General features: G+C 36.8%; 1 protein-coding gene across 2 annotated transcripts in view; it reads right to left on the bottom strand.

Moving 5' to 3' along the window:
• The window catches only part of LOC144966455 (partitioning defective 3 homolog), a 71,750-nt gene extending 58,267 nt beyond the window's left edge, over positions 1–13,483 (bottom strand). For both annotated transcript variants that reach the window (XM_078902999.1, XM_078903000.1), the window contains exons 1-2: positions 13,357–13,483; positions 11,492–11,767 (exon numbers count right to left, since the gene is read on the bottom strand). In XM_078902999.1, coding sequence (XP_078759125.1) covers positions 11,492–11,617 — 126 coding nt within the window. In that variant the 5' untranslated portion in view covers positions 11,618–11,767; positions 13,357–13,483. The remainder of the gene's footprint in view (positions 1–11,491; positions 11,768–13,356) is intronic.
• Positions 13,484–18,934: the final 5,451 nt, after the last annotated feature.

Below are 18,934 nucleotides of genomic sequence, written 5' to 3'. Positions count from 1 at the left end.
TTTGATTTCATTTTTGCCTAAAATCAAGGATGATATTAAGTACAAATGAGCTTTACCATCATTTTCTAAAAACCGAAGTGACAAAATTCTCTCACTTTTTTAAGAATAGGTCTAAAAGCCAAACCTCGATCAGCATACAATGTTGTTTTTGTTTTTTAATTTTTTTTTATTTCATGTTAAACTTTTTTATTTATTAAATCTTTTAATCTAAAAAAAAAATTAACAGAATTTCTTTTCTAATTAAAAAAGTTTCTTTTTTGTTGTTGTTGTTTGTTTTGTTTGTTTTTTTTTTAAATAAAAACAATACGTCAAATATGTCACAACGTTTATTACAATGTTGAGAACCCCACTTGTCCTTGGGTTTAATAATAAGACTCTTTCGACAAGTTTACAGCCACCATAATATATCGATTATAAATGATTTTTTTTTTCTCAATGAAAAATATGTTCTGTCGTCGTACGGTAGAGCAGCGAGGCCATTCCAGCTCTCTTTTCGACAAAGGGCTTTAAGATTGGACACGGAGAGATACATTCTGCATTTAATATCTTATATATTTCGCACAATTAGTGTAGAATAATTTCCCAATGTTAAGAACGGAAAATATATCATATGAAATTTAAGAAATTGATTGTATTAAAATTAATGAGAGGAACCGCTACCTGGTGTATATATAATAATAATAATAATAATAATAATAATAATAATAATAATAATAATAATAATAATAATAATAATAATAATAATAATAATAATAATAATAATAATAAAGTCTGCAGAAAGGGATATCCAGATTAACTAGTGAGTAGGGGGAGTGGAATGAATTAAAATATGTATAACCAATAAAGGATTAAAGAGTCAGCCAACAGGATTTTTGACAATGAAAGGTCGAACGAGTCGAGCTCGTGTAAGGACGGAACAAATCCATTATGGTCCATAACTACAAGATTATAATACATGTTGTTATCTCAATGAGCCTCGTGGTCAATCTGTACTAAGTACACAAACAAAACACTTTTCTTTTTTCTTTTTGTCTGTTAGCCGTTAGCGATAGATTAAGATTACTCCCAATTTGCCAAAATACCTAAAATACACTGTATGAGACTTCAATATGTCATCTCAATAGAAGTTATTTTTTTGTTTGTTTGTTTGTCGTATTTCTGCGGTGGGTTTTCGTCTATTTTTCTTGATCGTTTTGTTTATCGTATTTCTGTTTCTTTTCATTTTTTTTTTTTTTTTTTTTTTGACAATCGAGTGGCCATCTTCATTTATCGATATATTTTATGAAGTAAAAGTTTTCGGATCAAAATTAAAAACACGATTTTTGTCAAAGTAAGGCATTAAATGCATTACTGTAGTTGTCTTTCACCGGTGATTGTTAACCTCTCTACCGCGAGACACAAAGATAATGTACTATTTCAAATTAGAAAAGCTTCAACTATCCAACTTGCTCTCGACATTTCTAGTCTCAATTTCAGCTCTCACATTTTGTAAATTAATTAAACCAAAACAAAAATCGACAACATCCATTTCATAACTTGGCAGATACGTTAGCTTAACTATTGTCTTATCGGATGGACGTATGAACTGTTATTATATTTCTTCGCAAAGAACGAAATGTCTTCCTTACTTCGATATAATATACTCAAGAATAGACGGCAAGGTAGAGCACCAATCGCTCTTTGTTCACAATATTTGGGGGACACTGGTTGTCACGTGGTTTGAATATGTTAAGCGAAAAAAGGTTTATAGCATCTTCTTCATCGTATTAACACTCCTGAGCATCTTATTTCGGCGGCTTCACATGGGATGTTGTTCCAAAAGACACCACGATGAGGAGAAAGGAGTGGAGTCTTGTATTGCATTTACTTTTTCCGTGTTGTAGACAAGGTCAGTTTTGTTATAAAAATATGACCTCGGTTTTGTCTAGTTTTCCACTGCATGTATTTTGCAAATTGAATTTTGATTTGTCTGTAGTCGAGTTTTAAAAGTTTATATTTTATGTTGTTTTTACGAAACAGCAGTCATACACATACACCCATTTTCACCACGAGAGAAAAAATAAGCGATGTGAAAACGGTAAGACGCGACGTAAGTTAGGGTGGACTTGAAATCAAACCGTGCCTATAAAGGTTTCATCCAGATTCATCAATGTACAGTATACAGTATACATCAAACATGTCATGTCTTCTCTTCAAATAAACCGACTGCCTCATGCCTCAGTCAAGACTGAATGTTACATGACTGTCAAATAATTTTTTTTAAAGGCATTTTATGGTATGATCTAAGACAAAATTACAAAATATGAGAAAAAAAAACCCGCTCCATACAAATAAGTAACAGTAGCATTTTTAACCCACGATCTCGAAACAGTAATATAGCATGGTGATTTAAAAACTGAAAATTAAATATTGTAGTAATGATCACGGGAATTGTTTTCTATTTATATTTTATTATGTAGAGAAAAAAATGGTTTCCAAAGATTGAAAAAAAAATAAAACAGAAAAAGACCCCCCCCCCCCCCCCCCCACACCCTGTCAAACAAAACAAACAAAAGCAAAACATGAAATTTTGTATTGAAAGCTAAAATCACTTTTATAGGCATCTAGTTCACCCTGACACAATACCAGATTGAGGCGGCGGACCACATATTATTATAGAAACATGGTTTACATTCCAAAAATTAAAAAATAATAATAATAAAGGAAAAAAAAAAAAGCAATACATATATTTAAATGTGCCCATCGACGCACGTATTCATACGGATGGGTGCATTCTTACAAAATTAAATCTTCTCAAAGTTCTAGTCTCAGATTGGCATACACCGGGGAACCATATTATAATAACCAACTGTCTTGTCTTGTCATCAGAGACAAGATTAAAATATGCCCACGCCCGACGATGTGATGAAATAAAATATCTTAAGAAACTTTAACGAAACGACCCCCCCCCCCCCCAATCCCACACGAAAAAAAAGTAACAAAAAATAAATAGATTGCCGATAAGTTGAGGAAGAAAAAAAATACAAACCTGATTGTCAGTTATATCAAATGTTTTAAAAGATTTAACACGGCAGGGAGTCTTGATAAAAGGCAGTAATTATAATGTCTACGCTTCTGTTCAAAGCTGCTGTGGATTATCATTTTAAATAAACTCCAGAATTGAATATTTGAATGGCGCATAACAATAAAGTAACGCCCACCTGGTTAACGGCGCTTGCTCGCGACATTTATTGAGGTCACTCAAATTTGCGATTAGGAAAAAGATGGTACACGATAACAAAGGTACATAGACCTCCCCAGTAGGAAAATCTGTGATTTGCTCAGCATAATTCTGTAATCGACCAAAAATCTGCAATTAACCGAACGCAAAGACGCCAAATATACATATATTTTTCCCCCAAACAAATCCCAAACGAAATCCGACATATCCAGAACTGTCATTTTATAGCATGACGGTAGAAGTCGCTGATTAGGCGTCCTTTTATTGCACTAACACTAACAATATCCGCCACTGCTTAAAGTCGAGACAAGTAAAACTACCATTGCCGCTATGTGGGTGAAATGCCTTACTCATGGACACAACGTCGGGGCAATGCTTTGTGATCACTATCACCCATCTGGTCATTTTGACCGCGCTCAAAATCGCTCTTTTTTTTCTTCTTTTTTTTTTTAACAGGATAAGACGCCCATGCCATTACGCGTTAACTACATGATGGTTGTGCTCTCTCGACCGCTTTGGGAGCTAGAATTACATCGACGAACCAAGCCAGCTAGCCTCCTACCATCCAAACCTAATCTACCCCAATCTATGCGAGCTCTTTTTCCAGTCTAAACGTTACAGAAAATGGCGTCATGGGGTGGGAAGAACAGCAAACGATAATAAACAAGGCACCTGCCTGAAGCCTAAATCAACACAGCGTCGGTGATAGAGGTAAAGTACCTACAACGCCTCGACCAAAACATCGATGGAACACTTACAAAATGACTTTTATTGAATATATTTTGGCCGAAAATTATAAATGAATTAAGATTGACCCTAACCTTGACAAAAATTCTTAACTCTTTTCAAGGAAGTCACTTATTATAAAGATGTCTCAAGATTGAAGGGGGAGGGGGTATTTTTTTATTATTTTCTTTTTTTTCACAAGTTGAGGGTCATTTTTACTCATAGGTACAATATAATTGAAGCCAAAATAAATGGTTTTTTAAAAAGTATGTTTTGTCACAGAAAGGCTGGGCAGGTAGAAAGGAAAAACTCAAGCAAGTAAATCAGTGAAGGTTATCAACCAATCCTTTAACTCTTTCACGGCATGTATTTCGAAATTTATCTCATTATTTAACTTAACTATTATTTATCCGCAAACTTAACCGTGTCCATATTTTCATCAAAAGAGCGACGCGATGAGGCTTCTAAAATGCATCAATGCTGCTCTTTTGGTGAAAACGGTAGGATCTGCTTTGACTAAGATTGAATCCAGCCTCTAAAGGATTGAACCTAAGTCCAGATGTTTACGATACACGGTAATTATAGAGTCTGGGGGGGAACGAGCAAGGAAAGATTACGCCTTCTTTAACTATGATGATGCATATAGCACCTGCGATGGGGATTTAATGGACAAGACCCCACTGAAGTATACTGACAAAACACACATATAAAAAATTAACCAGAAAAATCGTTACTTCAAATATCGATGGATCCAGACTTAAGTAAAGGTTTTCTTGGAAAGATATATATGTGTGTGTGTGTGGGGGGGGGGGGGGGGCAACATACCAGTATCTTATCGGTGTTCAGGGTTTTAAGTGAACTGGCAACAGTGATAAAGCCTATGCGTTTTTTTTTTTTTTTTGGCTTGTCGAAATATATTCTCGCGTTGGCGTTTACAGTAATTTTGTTTCTATCTGCAAAATGGCTTAAGCAGCACTGAACGTTCCTCGATAAATGTTGTGTAAGAGGACAATTTTATTCAATATCAAAGTAAAATTTCAAATTCGATCCAAAAAAAAAAAAGAAAAAAAAGCTTTGATAGTGATCCAATAAACGTGCTCAAAATTGCTTGACAAAATATCCCAAACCATCGGCAACAGTAAACATGCAGGGCAAGACATCACGCCCCTAAGGGGCTTTTACATATTGTCCCGGACCAAAGACAAGACTGTCACGGACCATGAGCTCCCTTTAAAACCTGAATATGAAGAGAGAATGTGAGCAAAGAGACTTGATCAATGATTCAACTTGGTACCGCTCACAAGACCACAAAGTTGCACAAAGTAGAAAAATCCTTCATCCACTGTTGTGGGTACAGTGTGTGTCGTTCTAGCATAGAGAGATCCAGTCTTGGACTTGCAATGTGATTTAAATTAGACCCGAGAGATCGAATCAGTGAATTGACTCATCGATGGTATGACATTTTGCACTTGTTGACCTCGTCTTGTCAGAGATGGACGATAAATTTGGAGGTCTCCACCCTATAATGAGTTGCACATAACAGGCTGTATTGTAGGTTTTGTCCTACGTATGTATCTGCCAACCTAATTTACTAGAAAAAGTAGATTGCTAGCCAAAAAGTGTAAGATTTCTGTATGTGTGTGTGTGGGAGGGGGGGGGGGGGGGGGGGGGAGGGGGTGGATTATTGTACGATTCGAAAATGTAAATCTCAGTATCTCTCGGGCTAGATAATCTTGGATATGATTGATTGCTTGTGAGGAAAAGGAATTTTAACAGTTTTTTTTTTAAATTTCAAAAATAAGAACCAACCATCAATGGCCTGTTAAGATGAGGGTGATGAAAACCATGTAGAATGTTTAGAAATTGTCTAAAGGAAGGGAGGAACATAACAAAAGAGTAAAATATTGTCACAATGTGTACAATTTAGGAGGAAAAGCACATTTTCCTACAGAAAAAACAAAAAGCTTATATTTTATACTTTTTGACATAGGTACAGCCGGCGGCTCAACACCTCGGTAGATTTATTTTTAAACGGTATATTATACTTATAATGCTCAGCGTATACAAGGTGTTTATCGTTAAAAAGTGATCCACTGGCAGAAATTCTCATCTCATGTAGTTCCATATCTGAAGCAGACGTCGGAGGTCATCTTCCGCCAAGCTGATCTATCTCTTGCCAATTCTATTAAAGCAGCGCCACCTTTCTCAGCTTCATCTGTCCAAGTTCTTATCCCTTTCAAATACGTTATTCTTTGTCTTCCCCTTATTCTTTTTCCATTCATCTTTCCAGTCAAGGCGAGTATTTCCAAACCAGGGTGGCGGATAATGTGTCCTAAAAATTCCATTTGGCGTTTGATGATTTTTGTTATCAGTGATCTTTTTCTGTTTGCCATTTCTAAAATTTCTTCATTTCTTTTCCTTTCCATCCATGACACCCTCATCATTCTTCTGTAAAACCACATTTCCACTGCCTCCAGTCTTTTAACCATGGTCTTGTTTATGGTCCAGCTCTCACAACCACATAGCAGCACAGACAGTACATAGCAATCCAGGACTTTGATTTTTGTTTTCATGCTAATATTCCTGCTTTTCATAATTGTATGCAGCTGGTTGAATGCATTCTTCGCCATACCTATTCTTTTCTTTATTTCACAATCTGATTTTCCATTGGATGTTACATTGAAGCCTAAATATTTGAAACATTCAACTTGTTGTATTGTTTGTCCTCTGCTTGTTATTACACAGGCTGGTGGGTTATTATTTTTAGATACCGTCATACATTCTGTTTTAGATATAGGCTATTTAGGCAGAAATTACACTGACAAAACAGCAAAGCTGGTACAATCTTAAACCCAAGTCTTCTGACTAACAAGCATACAAATACAATCTTTTTCAACGGCTGTCGGGAATGGGGAAAATATTATTATAAAAACCATGAATTCTAGTCTCTCACAATGGCCTTGAGTCACCCAGCCAAACCCCGCAACCGGGAACAATGGACTTCATCAATTATTTCGTCTGCCTCGACTCCGTCAACCACTATCCCCTAATCAGAGTCGCCTAGGCGTGCATGCACACACACAACTGATATCGTATCGGATAATATTGAGGTCACGCAAATATAAAAACAGAAAGCCTGGCGTGGACGCTTTCACTGATATCTACGTTTGATGTGCAGAGAGCGTGGCGTGGGAGAGAGAGAGAGAGAGAGAGAGAGAGAGAGAGAGAGAGAGAGAGAGAGAGAGAGATAGATAGATAGATAGAGAGAGAGAGAGAGAGAGAGAGAGAGAGAGAGCACCGGGGGAGGGGGGGGGGGGATCACCCTTTCCTTTTGATCTGATTCTGATCACATCCCCTGGGCATACAACACCTACAACACTGAAAGAGACGAAAACGATAACAATGATCCTCCATTGTTTCCGCCAAACGTACCAACAACTACCTGAATGATTTCCTTTGGCTTCACAAACAGACCTCTTAACTGCTAAGTAGCGGTAAATGGACATTTCGCAAAAATGCGTGGAAAACGATAAGAACAAGCATTGAAAAGAACACGAATCATTAGATCTCCATTATAAAATGTTTGTTTGTTGCTTTACGTCTCTTCCAACACAATTGAGGTTATATGAGAGACCGCTGAAACAAAAAAACAAGCAATCTAACAAATGTAAATCAAAATCATAACCTAAAGATATCATAAGCTAAATTATAAATAACCAAGAACAAACAGGCAGAAGATTTACAGAAAAAAAATATCCCCTGTCAAAAATACAGTCACAAACCAAAGAAGCAGGATAGGCTAGTAAAGAGAAGAAGAAACGACATCACTATCGGATCGTACACCCATGCGAACATCATAGGTATATGATTCAAGGGTGATGCTCCCATCCAACCACCCGCTTATAAAATGTGAAAAACAATCAATTAAAATTGATATTTCCTCAAAGAAAGCTGTTGAAGATTGAATGACACTACGTCGGATTAAGTGGATATATATCAAGAGAGAGAGAGAGAGATGGAGAGACAGTAGAGAGAGAGAGAGAGAGAGAGAGAGAGAGAGAGAGAGAGAGAGAGAGAGAGAGAGAGAGAGAGAATAATTATACTGTTATTGCTAATAAAACTAAGAATCTTGGAAAAAAATTAGATTGAATGGCGCTTACTACTAATAAATGCAACACATATTCCATTTTTGATATTATACCTACACCATTTTTGGAGGCCTTTGAAAGCAAAAAGAAACCATTTCGCGCGCATCATTTCCTCTACTTACTTACATAACTACCTCATTGTTTTAATTTAAAATTTAAATCTTTTTAAATCGACATTGAATCGCTTTCGCTTTCAAGATTGAATGTAATAGATCTCACTATCTAGTTATGACTGCAGGCCTACCCTTTTTCACCAAGCGAGCACTAAGAGCGATGCGACTTGGGCTCCACCGAAGCCGTAGTCGGCACTGCTCTCTTGGTGAAAAAGGGGTAAGACATGCTGTCAGACGAGAGTGGAGTCGAGCCTGTCCAATACACACGTACCCCCCCACCTTCTCTTCCTATCTAACTTCTCCATATTATATCTTCCTTCCACCTCTTTAAAGCGACAATTTCGTGAACCCATAAAAGACGAACCACATATATCGCCCCTTCCACCCTCGTCGTTTACCTTTACCCCCCTCCCCAAACCATGTCCATGTTGTGCGTGTGACCATTACAAGGTTCAAAGAGTCAAGAAGAGTGAAAACAAGACAGGCTGATATCATGACGAAGACGAGGCCTAAATCCTTTGTTCTCAAACACTAACCTAATCCTAATTTGTTTTCACTGCGGTTAACAGCTATCAGCAGCACTCAGAAAAAAGATAGAAGACCGTTCCAAAAGATTTTATTTAGATCAAAGTCTGGTGTTCGAAATAAAAATAAAGGCAAAGGCAACTTAGATACAAGCAGAACTGCTGCTTTAAAAGTCTATAATATTGATGTGTCTTGCCTGACACTACTCAAAACCAAATACAGTCACAGGGTCCGGTTCCAAAATTTTTTATTCAGATCAAAGTCTGGTGTTCGAATTAAAAATCAAGACAAAGGGAACTTAGATACAAGCAGAGAACAGAATGAGCTGTTGCTTTAAAAGTCTATAATATTTTATATGTCTTGCCTGAGACTACTCAAAACACTGATACAGTCACAGGGACCCATTTACTCCATTTTCAAAACTATAGAGAACCTTCCAAGAAACTAACAATAATATACAACAAAGCAAGATGATTTATGAGGAAAAAAAATATGATGTCTGAAATTTAAAATAAAAAATAAACATGAAATTGACTACATCCTCAGGATAATGGTCCCTACTCAAGCCAAGGCAAAACTGAGCGATCTCATTTCAAGACAAATTACAAAAAGTTACTCAGAATGAGAAGTAGAAGTATTGTAGATACAACAAACACACTGACCTACATGGCTCATAATGGGGGACCTCCTACCCTGCTCTCACCCAACTGTTAAATTATGTTCCAATGACGGAAATCATGTTTCATATTATCTTCCACTTCTAATCCACCGGCTCAAAATGGTATTTAAGTCTGGTTGAATTAAATGCTAAACATGTATTGTGTGTTTTAAAAAAATACAAGAACTTGGTTAAATAAATGGCAAAATCACTATTCTTGTCATTTAAATCACTTTTTTTTCATACCTGCTCGAACCCGCCACAAACCGTTTTGAGACCAAGGCCGCATTTTAATCTAAAGTAGATTTAGTCCACTTGATTTATTCCCTGTACCTGTATGTTGTCTGCAAATTTGTGTGCAAAGGCAGAAAAATAAATTCAAGAAAAAAAAAAACCCCAAAAAACACAACAGCTTGCCTCCAATGAAGACAAACTTCAATCCTTCTGAAGAGACATGGCCAAACATGCAGCAATTGCACTTCTTTAGGGAATACCTGGTTGTTAGGACAGTTTATTCTCCACAAAAATAGAATGTATATCCACAGTAAACTTTTTTCTGCACCATTACTAACAAACGCTGAAGACTGAAGAGTATATGTCCTAGTATAAGAATATATGATTTTATACATTTATTTAGAAATATTAAAAGAAAAAAAAAATTGGGAGCAGGAACTGTTGGAGAATAAAAATCAAAATATGAAAAGGTGTCTGTTAAAAATAATTTTTTTTTAAAATACACCCTTCCATGCGACAACATTGTTGCCTTGGCATTCCATGAAGAAATATAGAAAACCCATCAAATGGTAATGGTCTCGCAGCAATTTCTGACACCACTGGGGGGAATTTCAAATGTTGAAAATGTAATTACAACATATTGTGGTTGTTGTAATGATGGTGGTAGGGATGATGATATGGTGGTGGTTGTAGTAGTTAAGGTAGGGATATTGTGGTGCTGGTTGAAGTAGTAGTGGTGGTAGGGATGATAATGTGGTGGTGGTTGTGGTAGTAGTGGTGGTATGGATGACGATGTGGTGGTAGTTGTAGTAGTGGTGATGGTAGGGATGACGATGAGACGGTAGTTGAATTAGTGGTGGTAGGGATAATGGTGTGGTGGTGGTTGTAGTAGTAGTGGTGTAGGGATGATGATATGGTGGTGGTTGTAGTAGTTAAGGTAGGGATGATGTGGTGCTGGTTGAAGTAGTAGTGGTGGTAGGGATGATAATGTGGTGGTGGTTGTGGTAGTAGTGGTGGTATGGATGACGATGTGGTGGTAGTTGTAGTAGTGGTGATGGTAGGGATGACGATGTGATGGTAGTTGAATTAGTGGTGGTAGGGATAATGGTGTGGTGGTGGTTGTAGTAGTAGTGGTGTAGGGATGATGATGCGGTGGTGGTTGTAGTAAGTAGTCTTAGGGATGATGGTGTGGTGGTGGTTGTAGTACTAGTGGTAAGAAGGATGATGTGGTGGTGGTTGTAGTAGTAGTGGTGGTAGGGATGATGATGTGGTGGTGGCTATAATAGTAGTGGTGGCATGGATGTTGATCTAGTGGTTGTGGAGAGTTTTTTTAAATTCATATTTAAAAAATTGAAAAACGTGGAATTGTGATGGTAGTGGGCGGAGATAAACCACCATTTAGGTGGAAAATTCTCGATTCTCAGCCATGTAAATGACAAATGACAAGCTGGTGTCATCAATAGTGATGGTGCTAGGCAGAAGGCTTTTAAATTTTGAATTAAAAGGAATCATCCTTGTCCAAAGTGAGCAAATAATCTTGCCTAAGGAAAAAAAGAAAATGCCTGAAGCAGGTTCCAACCCTAGACCTTCCGGATCACAGTGCAGATATGCTTATTAAATCGTTCAAATTTGGTAAAAATATCTACAAGAGAATGAAAAATATGTTTCCATAAACATTTTCATTACTGACAGTGTCAGTAAAAGGCCCAAACCAGGGCAATAATTAATCAGAAATTTGGCATTTGGAATGGAATATATATTTTTTTTCAAAATTCATGATATAAGACCGATCTTATTCAGATTACAAGCAGCAGGTCTAAAATAAAGTCCATCGCATATTTCAATAGCGAGATGAAAATGCACTTACCTTCCCTGTTGCCCTCTTGTAGCGATGAATAGCCTTCGTGATAAGTTCCGACACAGGTATATCTCCATCGCCACACGGTACGGTAACCCGAACTTCATCAAAACACACAATCACCTTCATTGGCATTCCTTGTACATAAAATCCAACAGAAATAAACACTTAAAAGCACTTGACTTTCAGATTTGACTTTGAAAACTTTCAGCCTGATCACATTGTCAAACATTTTCTGAAAAAAAATAATCCACAGTTCTGGCTCCTCATAATCCAAGAATTGATCTGCAAAGAAAGCAAAATATCATATTAATATTAAGTGCAAGAAAACATTCATCTTCAACAATAATGAGAAAATCAAATTTGCAGCAAATGTCATCCATGGATGCAACTGCAAAAAATCTCTGCCTTTGAAAACTACACTTTGGATTCCTACCCTGAACAAACACTCAACCACAACATGCGCAAACACATACGCTCATATATGCACAGACACACACAGCACTAAAATTATATAACGGGCAAGTAGCCAACAATACACACCAATACTTTCAACATCTTGGCATTAGCATTATATTTATAGTTAAGCTGAACTCACTCATTATAACACTGTACTCTGTGCGTATGTTTGAATATCTCGTGGATTTTTGTCTGACTATAGGTTCATACCACAATTGAATCTGTCATAAAAGCTGTGTGTTTTATGAGGAACAAATGTAAATAACTATTAGATATTTAAATGGACGAGAGCTTCCAAGTGCAAATTCTGATTAGTGAGTAAAAATAAAAATAAAATTATCCACCCCCCCCCCTCCCCACTCCCCACACACAAACAAATACCCTTAAAATAAACATATATTTATGTTTTAGATATGCACCACCTTTAGCACTATTACTATTAGTCCATTAATTATTATTATTAGGAACGTTGAAAGTGTGTTTGTCAAAATCAAAATAACTTTGATTCTATTAGCTCAGATGGATGAGACTTGAAATAACATTTGAAAAATAAAGTTGCTACACTGTTTGAGTTTGACAATCAGTACAGAGTTATTTATTGCTAGCCTCCCACTCCCATTGCTAGTTTTCTGTAGAAAAAAAAACTTTTCAAATAGTAAATTTTAAAGACAAAATCTGTAATCTCTCTGTTGTCTGACTCTTGACCAAGGTTTGACGTAGAATGATGCAGTAACTCAGTATTTTGTTTTCTTTCTTTTTTTTTTTTTTACCTCCTATGAATGTGTGCCAATTTGAAAATACTATGGCCATGGCTAGCGTTTGTTATCATTTTAAACTTTAAATTAAAGGTCTGAGTCTGAGATTGGGAATCCTACTATGATGATAATCGGTAGATATAAGTATAAGTTTAGGCTAAGCTTTAACCAGTAGCCTTCTTTGAATTAACATTTTTAAATCATCATAGTCCAATCCTAACTTTTCAAACTAAAACTAAAAACAGCGATAAATCAAATCACAGTCACAGTGATCACACAATCAATCAACACAATCATCACCACTTGACCACTTGATTTTGATCTTTCCACCGACGAAGTTATCGCAACGTCTAAAAAGTCGAGAAAAAAATTTGATTGTTTGTTGTTGTTGTTGCCTTTTAACTTTATCATGGAATGAATATACTCATAGTTCAAACGTGGATTAAATGAAGTGAAAATAGAAATACAGTCAGAATCAGAATTGAATTTGATTTGAACATTACTACATGCATCCATCCATCGAGTACAAGTACAAATAAATGAAAAAGGACAACTCAATTTTTTCTGCATGAAATGGGAATATCTTAATAATTTTCCATTGGTATTTTAGATAATCGCATGGATAAGTAAGAGAAAACAATATAACACTGATATACCAACCGCATTATCATCAGGTAGAGTATATCAAATTAGAACAACATTGAACATTCATAAAGTAGGAAGACAAGTCTGGCGTTCAGTTTTCCTTGGTTCCTTGTTTCCATTGAACTCTTTTGGCCTCGGTTTCATTTCCGGGGAGGTTGATCGAAATTAGTAAACTCTTCAAATGATTGCGGATCACGAAAATCGTCTACTGGATACTTCTTTTAAAAATCTTTTCGCCCCAAATCGATGGACAACGAATCCAGCAACATAATGATAGGTTGAAATTTACTTTTATTCTTCATCAATCTACCAGATGTCAGTAATAATTGGTTTGGTACACTGGTTTTGTGTCAATGGCTATTGCAAAGACGGAAAAGTCAAGGGAAACAACCAACAAAAATCAATATGACAGGAATTTTTTAAAAATTATTTCCCATTAAATGTGATTGTCTAATGTCGTGAGTGGGCCGTTTGATAATAATTGTCTTTTTTTTTCAGAAATCAAACTCACCTTACAAATTCTTTAGACCTATTGGGCCAATCGAGCTAGAGTTTATCCCAATTGTGGTTGTGTTAAACGAACAGCAGCAATAGCCGTTGGGCAGACAGTGGGATTATAAATAATAATGATAATAATAATAATAATAATAATAATAATAATAATAATAATAATAATAATAATAATAATAATAATAATAATAATAATAATAATAATAATAATAATAATAGTTTGAAAAGTTAGTAACGTCGATGGACAGGGGATGCGGTGTTGACACAATACCAGGTAATTTTGGACGTGTAGTGATTGGATAGGTGACTGATCGCCACTAGTATGATTGGGGTGGTGCTGTACACACATCATTCCATTGGTCCGTGATGTAAATATCTGTTTGCTATAGCCTTGGTTGTACTGCTATAATATGGTCTAGTTGTATGACAATCTCTTTCGGATCGGAAGGTCCTGGGTTCGGGACTCGTTCGGCGCATAGTTGAGTCCTTGAAGAAGGCCCTTTACTCTCTTTACTCACATCCTCTCACCGTACTCAGATGTAAAACGAGTACTGATCGTTAACAGCGTTGTCTCTGTCTGAAAAAAATAATGTAATATCGCCTAACAAGCGTCATGTCCCGTCTTAAATGTTAAATGTTGCTGTTGGCCAGGGACCAATGTAAAGCGCTTTGAGCACGTGTATAGTGGATATTGCGCTATATAAAAGCTCAATTTGTATGTATTTTTAAAAAAAAGTTTGACTTCTTGGACCATAGGGTTTAAACGAAATTCCCCAAGTCACACCGTCACCTTCTTCTCCTCCCCCCCCCCCCCCTTCCCCCCGGCCCCTACTATTCCCATGAGCGTCACAATATATTTTTGTTAAGCGTGGGCATTATAGTCTGATATCCACTAAACGTGCTCAAAGCGCTTTTAGCATTGAAAGCGAGGTGGCCAAGTATATGAGGCATTGGACTTACACCCGAGAGGGATGGAGGTGGGGTGTGGGGTGGGGTGGAGATGTTGACCGTATCGCGATTTTTTTTCCTTGAGCAAGACACTTTCCCATATGTGACCTATTGTCTCAAAACGGTATTGTGTTGGGGTTCAACCAGGTACAAAAAAAGTGGTTAACGTTAAGAATTGTGAGATTTTAGTTTTTGTCTCCAAAAAAAAATAAATCGAGCTTTTATCTAGCGCAATGTCCACCAAACGTGCTGAATGCGCACTTAACATGTAGGACGTGACATGACGTCTGTAAGGCAATATTACGATCTATTCGGACAGGGACAACGCTGTTAACGGCCAGGTACTCATTTTACACCTGCGTACGGTGAGAGAATGTGAGTAATGAGCCTTTTCCAAAGACTCAACCATGCGCTGAGCGAGGCTCGAACCAGGACCTTCCGATCCAAAACGAGTGTCATACCGAAAGATCACATAGCCGTCTCTAGCTATTAAAAAATGAAATCGAAAGTCACTATCATTGTGATTATCGAAAATATATTAACTTAACCAGTCTTGTGTTTTATACAAAGTGATATTAACTCACTCAACCCTAACATCGACTATACCCGTAGTTTACCTGAGTTACTTTTACCCCATGCTATTTATTACATTTTTTCTGAGACAAATTATAGGCGTAGTATCAAAGCTATTGTTTTTAGTTTTTGCATGTTAATGATAGTTGAATAAAACTATCTATGCGCATGCTAATAATAATAATAATAATAATAATAATAATAATAATAATAATAATAATAATAATAATAATAATAATAATAATAATAGTTTGAAAAGTTAGTAACGTCGATGGACAGGGAGTGCGGTGTTGACACAATACCAGGTATTTTTTGGGCGTGTAGAGTGATTGGAAAGGTGACTGATCGCCACTAGTATGATTGGGATGGCGCTGTACACACATCATTCCATTGGTCCGTGATGTAAATATCTGTTTGCTATAGCCTTGGTTGTACTGCTATAATATGGTCTAGTTGTATGACAATCTCTTTCGGATCGGAAGGTCCTGGGTTCGAGACTCCTTCGGCGCATAGTTGAGTCCTTGAAAAAGGCTCTTTACTCTCTTTACTCACATCCTCTCACCGTACTCAGATGTAAAACGAGTACCTGATCGTTAACAGCGTTGTCTCTGTCCGAAAAAAATGTAATATCGCCTAACAGGCGTCATGTCCCGACTTAAATGCTAAATGTTGCTGTTGGCCAGGGACCAATGTAAAGCGCTTTGAGCACGTTTATAGTGGATATTGCGCTATATAAAAGCTCAATTTGTATGTATTTTAAAAAAAAATTTGACTTCTTGGACCATAGGGTTTAAACGAAATTCCCCCAAGTCACACCGTCACCTTCTTCTCCTCCCGCCCCCCCCCCCCTTCCCCCCGGCTCCCTACTATTCCCATGAGCGTCACAATATATTTTTGTTAAGCGTGGGCATTATAGTCTGATATCCACTAAACGTGCTCAAAGCGCTTTTAGCATTGAAAGCGAGGTGGCCAAGTATATGAGGCATTGGACTTACACCGAGAGGGATGGAGGTGGGGTGTGGGGTGGGGTGGAGATGTTGACCGTATCGCGATTTTTTTTCCTTGAGCAAGACACTTTCCCCATATGTGACCTATTATCTCAAAACGGTATTGTGTTGGGGTTCAACCAGGTACGAAAAAAGTGGTTAAACGTTAAGAATTGTGAGATTTTAGTTTTTGTCTCCAAAAAAAATAAATCGAGCTTTTATCTAGCGCAATGTCCACCAAACGTGCTGAATGCGCACTTAACATGTAGGACGTGACATGACGTCTGTAAGGCAATATTACGATCTATTCGGACAGGGACAACGCTGTTAACGGCCAGGTACTCATTTTACACCTGCGTACGGTGAGAGAATGTGAGTAATGAGCCTTTTCCAAAGACTCAACCATGCGCTGAGCGAGGCTCGAACCCAGGACCTTCCGATCCAAAAGCGAGTGTCATACCGAAAGATCACATAGCCGTCTCTAGCTATTAAAAAATAAAAGCGAAAGTCACTATCATTGTGATTATCGAAAATATATTAACTTAACCAGTCTTGTGTTTTATACAAAGTGATATTAACTCACTCAACCCTAACATCGACTATACCCGTAGTTTACCTGAGTTACTTTTACCCCATGCCTATTTATTACATTTTTCTGAGACAAATTATAGGCGTAGTATCAAAGCTATTGTTTTTAGTTTTTGCATGTTAATGATAGTTGAATAAAACTATGCGCATGCTAATTTTTAATACATTTTTTCCAATTTTGAAAAACAGCAAAAGTATCTAGGATTGAATGAGTTAAGCTACTAGAAGTTGTGGACTGCAAAAAGCAATTAACAAAAATTAATGCAGCAGCTTCAACAAAGAACAAAATACCAAACATGGAACGTTTCGAGCTCAAAACCCTTCTTCAACCAATAACAAAAAACAATAAAAACATAAATACATCACTAAAAAAAAAATAAAACAGATCGACGACAGAGATATTGCGCAATATCCACTAAACGTGCGCAAAGCGCTTTACAGGGGATCCTAGCCAACAACAACTTTTAACATATAGGACGAGACATGACACTTGTTAGACCTATAATTTTACAATTTTTCAGACAGAGACAAAGCTGTTATTGGCGAGGGACTCATTTTACACACGAGTACCGTAAGAGAATGTGAGTAAAGAGCCTTTTCCAAGGACTCAAATATGCGTCGCTCAGGGCGGGACTCGAACCCAGGACCTTCCGAAGCGAAGGTGAGTGTCATACCACAAAATCACATTGCCGCAAAGAGAGCACTAATTTCCCCTGAGGATGAAGAAAAGGGGATTTTTTTTTCATTTTCTTATCGGTTATGTATTTTATCTTTGTGCTAAGTAAAGCAATCGGTTCTTGTTCATTCCTAAGGAGTTCTAGATCTAGCACTCAAACAAGACGTCCAGGAGGCACCATGTACCTTATATAATCTACTGACGACAGAGAATAATTTTGGTTTCATATGCTCTGATGAGAAAATACACGAAGTACTGTGATAGTACGCAATGAGGGAGAGAAACCAAGTAAGTTATCTTTATAAATGATCGTATTTCTATAATATTTCTCTTCAATTTTATGGGTGTCACTTTGTTATGTTTTTTTTTTTGTTTTGTTTGCTTTTATTTTGTTGTTGTTTGCTTTGTTGTTGTTTTTTTGTTTTGTTTTGTATTTGTAGAACGTTTGATCCAAATTGAACTATAGTAACTCCCTCTGGGCGAATTTAGCTAAAGACAAAATGTGCAAACTTCGGGTTGCTCAAAATAACGCAGCCAAACTCGTACGAAATAAACACAAATTATGCCCGTCGGCAACTCTTCTTCTCCGTGATTTGCATTCGCTTCCAGTGGAAAAAAGAGTTGCCTATAAGATTTGTACTGTTGACTACAAATCCTTGAGCACCTAACAATCCCTCCTATATTAAAGACCTTCTGAACAGCTATGTCCCAAATAGAAATTTGAGGTCAATGACCAATCAATCCTTGTCAAACCTGAGACCTTGCGTAAAAAGGGTGAGCAATTTTTCCAATTAGCGGCGCCCCATTTTTGGAACTCTCTCCCTTCACACGTGAGATGCCCAGATTTGTTGGCAACTTTCAAATCTCGCTTGAAGTTTTATCTTTTTACGTCATAAGTTGCTAGATATATCTACTATTATCATGTTTTGTTGTTGTTAAATGGAATTTGTATCACTTTTCCATCTACACATGTCTTACTGTAATATGCTTTGTTTCAGATCACTGTAAAGCGCTTTGGGCCTGTATCAACACTGTGAAGCTCTATATAAATGCCATTTATTATTATTATTATTATTATTATTATTATTATTATTATTATTATTATTATTTTTATTTTTATTATTATTATCCTCATACCCATAGAAACCGGGATAAACTCCGGCTCCATGGGCCTAATTATTGCTCTGCAGAACTTTTTTTTTTTTTTTTTTTGGATGATGAGTTCTCACTAAATTCCCAGTCAGATTTTTTAAAATGTTATGTTTACACCGAGTTGTGTGTTGGTATGATTGATCTGGCAGACAAATGTTGA

The sequence above is a fragment of the Berghia stephanieae genome, chromosome 2, assembly GCF_034508935.2.
Source record: "Berghia stephanieae isolate SIO BIC M18660-M18661 chromosome 2, UCSD_Bste_1.3, whole genome shotgun sequence".
NCBI lineage: Eukaryota > Metazoa > Mollusca > Gastropoda > Nudibranchia > Aeolidiidae > Berghia > Berghia stephanieae.
Note: the sequence above shows the minus strand (reverse complement) of the source record. Positions and strands in the feature narration are given on the sequence as shown.